Consider the following 8691-nt stretch of genomic DNA (forward strand, 5'->3'; position numbering starts at 1 on the left):
ACGACTTTACAGTGCTGCCACACTGAACACACCCCACGACTTTACAGTGCTGCCACACTGAACACACCCCACGACTTTACAGTGCTGCCACACGGAACACACCCCACGACTTTACAGTGCTGCCACACTGAACACACCCCACGACTTTACAGTGTTGCCACACTGAACACACCCCATGACTTTACAGTGCTGCCACACTGAACACACCCATGACTTTACAGTGCTGCCACACTGAACACATCCCATGACTTTACAGTGCTGCCACATGGAACACACCCCACGACTTTACAGTGCTGCCACACGGAACACACCCCACGACTTTACAGTGCTGCCACACTGAACACACCCATGACTTTACAGTGCTGCCACATGGAACACACCCCATGACTTTTCAGTGCTGCCACACGGAACACACCCCACGACTTTACAGTGCTGCCACACGGAACACACCCCATGACTTTTCAGTGCTGCCACACGGAACACACCCCATGACTTTTCAGTGCTGCCACACTGAACACACCCCACGACTTTACAGTGCTGCCACACGGAACACACCCATGACTTTACAGTGCTGCCACACTGAACACACCCATGACTTTACAGTGCTGCCACACTGAACACACCCCATGACTTTTCAGTGCTGCCACACGGAACACAACACATGACTTAACAGTGCTGCCACACTGAACACAATCCGTGACATTTTCACGCAGGGCTCTTAAAAACTGCTTATTCAATTGCTTTTAGAATTTTTAAAAATTACATATTGCAGTTTATTTTGTGTGTGCATGTATGAATGTAGGTGGAAGTCAGAGGACAATTTGTGGAGATAACCGATTCTTCTTATTCATTTATTTATGCATATAGAGACCATTCCATTTGATTCAGTTTAGATATTTTTGGAGGTAAAGCTTCCTGTGGCATTTGGCTATGATTTTGTTTCAACCCCACTTATCTGTTCTGGGGTGCTTTTGTTTCTTTGAATATTTTTGAATTACTAGTTTTTCTTTTATTAATCATTCTAAAACTTTATTTGCTTAAGTTCATCTTTTCAAATAATTCATTTTTATCTAAACTTTTCTTTCATCTCTTTGATTTAATTCCATTTTTAAAAAAAATATTATCACCAAACATACTCGTTTTATAACTTGCTATTTCTTTTTTTAACTTCTTTTTTTCCCCCTGAGACAAGGTTTCGCTGTGTATCCCTGGTTGTTCTGGAACTCCCTCTGTAGAGCAGGTTGGCGTCAGTCTTCTGAGTGCTGGGGTTAAAGGTGTGCACCACCACCTGGTTGTTTTCTATTTCTAAAGCTGAAATGAATTCAGCATAAGATGATGTAGCCTAGCTTGTCTCTATGTGAGCAGGTTAAAGAAGATCAGGATAAATACAGATTTTTATCTGAAAAAGAGAAATAGATGATAATAAAAGAAAACTTTAGCCATCTATGGAGGAAAATGAAAGGATCTCAGAAAACACAGATGTACAGAAGGTCTGGCCTGAGGGGGCGGGGTAACATATATTGCAGAGAGTTAAGCTAAACACAGTCTCTGTGCTGGCACAGAAGTAGAAGAAGAAGCTGCATTCGGAAGGTAGGATTGATGGACATCTAGAATCTCACCTTCAAGGTAAGTTCACAGGCCTTTAATCCCAGCAGAAGGATCAGAAATTCAGGGTCATCCCAGACTAGGTTGGCTACTCACATGTGCTACATGAGCCCCTGACTCAAATCCACCACCATAGCAGGATAAGTTAGGTGATAAGTGTTATTTAATGTTACAGTGGCATAGAGAACAGACATTTCCTAATCTCCCTTTTATGGATGAGGTGACTCCTGACCTCCAACTTCCCCATTAGACAGTCTAGCCCCATGCCTTCTGAATCTATGGATGTACCAAACCCATAACCTCTAGAGTTTATGACAGGGCCTACTCATCATTACGGTATCAATACTTTACAGTGTTTCTTTCCTCTGGGATTTCCCTTTAAGAATGAAAGTCTGTTGGTATGTTTGAATATTTAATTATAAACTATACACATTTAATAAGTAGGAAGGCAGGAAGGAGCATCTATCAATATCTAGTAATTCTGGCTTTTAAATTATAAGTCTTATAGCTAAGGAATATTTTTGAGCCAAAATCATAGCTTGTATCTTTAGATCTCAGAACATTTCTAGTGAAGGTTAAGTTTTTACTGAATGACTTCTCTGTCATTTGAATTCTAGTTAAGTTCAAGCTAGACTGCCCACTCCTCTATTTTAATTAGATAGATAGATAGATAGATAGATAGATAGATAGATAGATGATAGATAGATAGATAATTACAGCTGTGGTCACAAAAAGGCATTAGGCTTGCCACATTTAAGAAAATGTCTTTTTTGAGGAGAAAAGAAAGAAAGAGAGAAAGGGAGAAAGAATCCTAAAAGATGTATATAAATAAAACACAAAGTTTATCTTTTTTAAATATAAAGTTGTTCAATATTAACTAATTGGTTAACATTTTCAGTAAATGTTTTAATATGCTTTCTTCTGCTAGTGAGGTAGCATAAATATTGAAAGCAGATATTCTATGGCTGCTCTAGGAATGCTTTCTGTTTCTCTTTTCAGCTAGTCAATTTAATTTAATGATTAAACCTACTGTAAAGTTTTGGTGTGATAAGTTGAGACTCAATCCAAAGGTCCAGTGTGGGACAATAGTATCCTTTCAGGGTATAATTCATTTATAACTGCTCAGTGTTGAATGACATAAAACATCTTAAATTAGAGAATAGTTGCCTGAGTGTATTGAGTGCTTACGAGATACAAGACACCAGAGTAAGTCAGTAAGTCTTCAAATGCATCGACTCATTTAATTCTCAGAATAGTCTCATGCCGCAAAATTTATTATCACTCTTGTAAGAGGGGGAAACTGAGGCATGGGAGCACTGACTAACGTGCCCAGTCACTAGGTTGAAATTTAAAGCGAGGCAGGCTGGCTCCGGGTGTATCTTCCTACTCACAGACACAGTCCTGGCCACCAGATTCTGAAAGGATGTTTAAGAGCTTGTCATCAGAGTCTGACGCAGACTGACGGTCATAGCCAAAACCATCTAACACCTGGAAATCTAGGAATAAGCCACTAAGCCAAGAGGGCAGCTTCTTAGTATAAGAAAATGGCTGCTGAAGTGGGATCAATAGACATTCCTGATTCTTAAATCAACCCAGATCACTGTCCCTCAGTCACTTGTACAACAAAACCTATCCCTTGAGTGAGAGGTGAGACTCCTTCGTTTTCATGGATAATTTTGCATTAAAAAATATTTAACACACGGACATGTGAGGAAACAGGCAAGAGGGAGGAAGGGACAGGACAGAGATGTATAACTGCAGAATTGAAACTGAACAGCACCCCAGTCACCTAAAACACACTTTCCTCTATTCATAAGACACATCTCTGGAGTGCTTAAAAAAAAAAAAAAAAAAAAAAGACTAAAATGATCCTCATGTTCCAGGACCAGTTGCAGGAGTAAGATTTATTATTGAGCTTGATTCTGCAGGAAGTACTAAATTATGTAAAAGGAGCGAAAAAGATTATTTTCTGAGCAGCAATAAACTCACCTGATAGCTCCCATTCTCTACTGACTGAGAATTATGGGAGCTGTAAAGTCTGACCTTGGGTTTGATACTATCTAAACTCCCTGAAGCCCCTTCTGAGGCCAGCGGAGGAACAAGTCTGCCCTGGGGGTGGGGTGGGGGGAGGAAGGTTATGTCTGGAGTAAGGAAGGGACAAAAGGCAGGGGATTCTTCAAGCCAGAAGATCTATAGGCTACAGTTAAGTAAGGTATTTCCATTATGTGTTGAGGTTGAGACGCCCTCTCCTCTCGTTAACACAAATTAAAGAAAGCCCCCTCTCACTGCCGCATTGTGGACACCTGGTTTTGTTTATATTAGGATTAGCTCAAGCTGGTAAATGTCAAAGGGGGGGGAAATGCAATGAAATTCACACTTGTATTTAACTTTCATTATCAACTGTGAAGGGACTCAAAGCCACACTGCTTCCTGCATTGCAAGCCTCTTGCTGTTAGAAGAATGAAGCAAGGGAGATACACTTCTTACGTCATGAAGGCCCAATGTGAAAGGACTGGGGTTCTGCAAGTACACAGATATCATTTTAATATAAATGTGCCCTGCAAGATTGCTCGTCATGTGGGTAAACGAGAGGCTATTTGCCATTGGAAAAAAAGATCTTAATGAAGCCTGGAGTCAGATGATCATGTGCCACATGGCTTCAGGCAGCAGAAGAAAACAAAAGTACTGTCTTTCAAGCATCCAAACTTGCGTTTCTCTTGTCATTCTAAAGGGAAGTACAAGGATTTGGTAGCTTTGTCATCTCGCTTCTGAACACAACTATTTGATGATTCCTCATCCATGCTATGGACTGAACGCATCCTGTCAAAAGTCGTGTGTTGAAATCGAAGTCCCAATATAACATCAGTGAATGTTAACATTTTAAAAAGGTGAGTAGTTCGTGGAGGTAAACCTTTCATGGTGGACTTAACACCACACACAAGTGTAGGGGGAAGGACATCAGACCTAAGAGACAGGCCTTCACCGGACATTGATGGTAGGAAAATCTCCATGAAGTGGTGACATTCACCTGGAGACCTAAACCATCAAAGCGGATGTTCATGTGAAACAGGGTGAAGGCAGGTGTGGAAACCATCAAAGCGGATGTCCATGTGAAATGGGGTGAAGGCAGGTGTGGGCAAACTAACACTGCAGGGAAGAACTGAGTCTAGAACTTCGTTTGGGAACTGCAGATGCGATCAATACTACGGAATGTTTCCTTTGCTCTAAGAAATGTCAAATGGGTATTTGTTGGCCATGTGTTAGAGAGCATGGGTGATACAGTCACATGGCAATGTGTAAGTCATTACTAGTTAATAACTCCATTGATGCCATATAAAAATGACAGCCAGCCCTGAAAGACGCTTCAGCTACTCCTGTGCAGCATTGCCAAGTGTCAAAAGCAGAGCCTTAATTGCTGGTGACCTTTTATCAAGAGGCACAGTTCAGAAACAAGGGTATGATTTTTCAAATTCCATTTGCTCAAAGAAGGTCACTAGGATTCTATAGACCATGTTCTCACGGTAAGTCTTTGCCATTCGAGCCAATGGTTCACAAAAAACAAACACAACAAAAATACCCCACACATAAGTGGATCCCCCTCAGCCTTTGACTATTCTGCACTTTCTGACCCCTCTTCAGTATTCTTCCTCATGTTGGCTTTGAACTTTGTCCTTGTAATGGCTCCGTTTAACTGTGTCCTTTACAAGTCACAAGTTTCCCTTTAAAAACTGATGTTTATTACAGGTACAGCAAGAAGAAAGGCACGTCCCAAATGCGTAACTTGTATTTGAACTCTTACACATTTGGTATGGCCAAACACTGAGAAAGACTCTTTACGGTTTGCTTAAACCTGAATTAAGGTATTTTACACACCTTAACACTTTAATTGTCTTCTTTTGTCCTGCTTCATTTCTTACTCGGAGTTCTCTCTATGCTGCCAGCACAGTGTTCTCTGACTTCCGTTCTTTTTGGGTAAGGTAGGGATGGCTCTATTCTAGGCTATCTCTTCAGCAGCAGGGAGGATCAAGCATTTGCTCTCAGCGTGGGATTCTGCAGCCTGGCACCACTGAACAGCAGTTCCCTGCCTTCCCTGGGGGCAGACTACTCCTCTTTCCTGGAATTAGTTACCTCTATCCATTCAGATTCCCACATTCTTGGATCCCCTTTACAGCAGTGCTTCTCAACCTTCCTACTTCTGCGACCCTTTAAGACAGTTCCTCATGTTATGGTGACCACCACCCCCCCCCCACTGCCCCAACCATAACATTATTTTCGTTGCTACTTCATAACTGCAATTTTGCTACTGTTATGATTTGTAACGAAAATTCTGTTTTCCATGGTCTTAGGTGGCCCCTGTGAAAGTGTCATTTGAATTAGACGCTCCCCTCCCCAACAGTGTCCCAACCCACAGGTTGAGAACCACTGCTTTGTCGCCAATCCCCAGAAACCAAGGGATTCAGCATTAGAGTCATTGGAGATGCATCTTTGAGTTTTCAGGGGCTTTAGTTTAATGCCGTCATTTCACACATAGCCACGCTTCTGCCCATATTTCCCACACGGGGTCTGAAACCCAGCAGGAGACTGGCAAGCGCACGCTGAACCAGCAGGAAAGAACCCTTTAAAGAGGTTTTAACTTTTTCAACTCCAACTAATTTTCTACACCTGTCAAGTGGGAAACTTGTACAGAAACCTGAGTTCATTTCACACACAACTCTAGCGCTAGCATCTCTAAGCTTCCTGCTTGAGTGAATTTCTATTCAGTACATGGTTGCTGGAGAGTCTGCATTTATAACCTTTCTAGGATTTAGCTAAAAAAAAATAAGCCCCAATGCACCTTGTTGTACGTTCTACTGAACTCATTCTAGAGTAACTGAGAAATTAAAATAGCACAAAGAAGTCAATTTGAAACTCATTCTTCACCACCACCCCCCACACACATTTTTATATAAAAGCTGCCTACTAACCATCAACCAATTGCTGTCTTACACTTTATAAGTGGCATTGTAGAATATAGCCACCGCCTGGACAAGGCACTGCCCAAGCACTGGAATATCAGGTGGCAGAGTCAGACCTTCAACCCCCAACTCCCGCTCTCTGTCTCAATAGATTATAACATGGTGACATTACCTCTGTGGATCCTTACGGCCATCCTCCAAATGCCCAGTCCCAAAACGGCACCTGTCAGCAGTCCACACACAATAGCCACTAGCACCCGGGTATTGCAGGAGTGACAGGAACGCATGGTGATGCCAAAACGCTGTACCAGGCTGTGTGAAACAGCTGGTTTGTCCTTAAGACAACAACAACAACAAAAAAACTTAGTCAGAGATGGTTATAAAACATGAAAAGAATTCTTCCTTCCAGTGATCTGTCTGGCAGGCGCTCTCATGTTTTAAGAGTTTTGAAGTTAATTAGAATAATCTAGTTGGAATCATCCAAGTAGAAGGTATGTTTCTGCTTGCAGCCTGCTCATTCTTCACTGAGGGAGATCAAGAGACTGGGATTCTCGGAAAAGGAAAATAACTCAGGGTAATAAAGGAGGGGTGGATCAGCCCAGAGGGTCAAAGGGCGAATATCTAGACAAGAAAAACAGTGAAGGAAGGACACTGAGCAAGGAGAGCCCAAAGAGGAAGTCAGGAGGGCAGCGTATCCCTCCAGTCAGCTACAGCTCAGCTTCTTGTCCTTTGGAGTCCAGCGGGTGCTTCGGGACATTCAGGCACCCTCGTGGAGAAATGAAGTCTGTTGTTAACGAGATGATCAGCTGCAATAGCCACACATGACCCGCACCGCCCGCATTTCCTTAAGGAGCCTACGTTCTAACAGCTGCAGTTGGCGAGTGAGTACATTGGCTTAGGGAGGATTATAAAAGCACTGAACTGTACAATTACAACGCATCTAGTATTGATTAAAGTATGCCCCCCACATTCATGTGCTGGAGTCTTAACCCAAAACATAACATGATATGGCCTTGGGTGATACGATAAGTTTGATACGGAAATAATCGAGTTGAAATGAAGTCTATAGAGTGGGCCTTATTCCAATATGGCTGGTGTCTTTATAAGAGAAAATGTGGCCACTCACATGCACAGAGGGACCACATCTGAAGAGACGCGGGGATAAGACAAGCAGTTGCAAAGAAAAGCTGCTGAGACAGGCGTGGAGTACAGCCTTTCCTCAGAGTCCTAGAAAGAACTATGATGTCATCATGACTTAAAACAGTAGTTCTCAACCTGTGGGTCACAACCCTTTGGGCAGGTCAAATGACTCTGTTACACGGGTCCCATAGCAGATATCCTGCATGTCAGATATTTACATTATGAATGAACAGTAGCAAAATCACAGTTATGAAGTAACAACAAAAAATACTTTTATGATTGGGGGTCACCACAACATGGGGAACAATACATTTCTGTCATTTAAGCCACACAGTTTGTAGCACTTTGTCACAGCATTTTTTTTTTCAGTTTTCTTTCTTTCCTTTGTTTGTTTGTTATTTATAATTTGTTTACTTTACATCCCCTTCCTCACCGATTCCTGGTCCTTCTCCCTCCCCACCTCCCTTCCTAGTCCTCAGAAAGGGGGCGCCCTCCTCCCCTATTATCTGGCCTCAGCCTATCAAGTATCATTTGGACTGCCTTCACAGCAATTTCTAAGGAAAGAAATCTCCATCGAAAGTTCTACGAACAAACTGCCATCTCTACAGTTGCAGCTGTGGCTCTGAGGTTCTCATATTCCTCTTCCCTGTCCCTCTCCAGTCTCAGATGAAGTCTGAACATCCCTGTCATCAAATCGCTGCTTCTGGTAGATGAATCAATGCTTGGATGGTCTCTCGATTCGCTTTGACCCTTGACCATTAAGGGCCTTCCATATGTCAGGACTGTGGAAGGCAGGAACAGCACTCAAAGTGCTTGTGTTGTCCCAGGGTGAGAAACCAGGGTGTAACACTTGATAAGACAGCTTACAACCCTTAAAGATAACAAAATGTAATTACTACAGAATACTCTTCCCGAAGCATTAAACACAGATTTTAAAATTAAACTTTACATGTGAACCGATCATCTCTTTACCTCTCAAAATTACGTATTC

General features: G+C 42.2%; 1 protein-coding gene across 1 annotated transcript in view; it reads right to left on the reverse strand.

Moving 5' to 3' along the window:
* The window catches only part of Adgrg7 (adhesion G protein-coupled receptor G7), a 66249-nt gene extending 59132 nt beyond the window's left edge, over nucleotides 1–7117 (reverse strand). The window contains exon 1 of the mRNA XM_051150449.1: nucleotides 6733–7117. Coding sequence (XP_051006406.1) covers nucleotides 6733–6847 — 115 coding nt within the window. The 5' untranslated portion in view covers nucleotides 6848–7117. The remainder of the gene's footprint in view (nucleotides 1–6732) is intronic.
* Between the last annotated feature and the right edge of the window lie 1574 nt (nucleotides 7118–8691).

The sequence above is a fragment of the Acomys russatus genome, chromosome 8, assembly GCF_903995435.1.
Source record: "Acomys russatus chromosome 8, mAcoRus1.1, whole genome shotgun sequence".
In the NCBI taxonomy this organism is placed as follows: domain Eukaryota; kingdom Metazoa; phylum Chordata; class Mammalia; order Rodentia; family Muridae; genus Acomys; species Acomys russatus.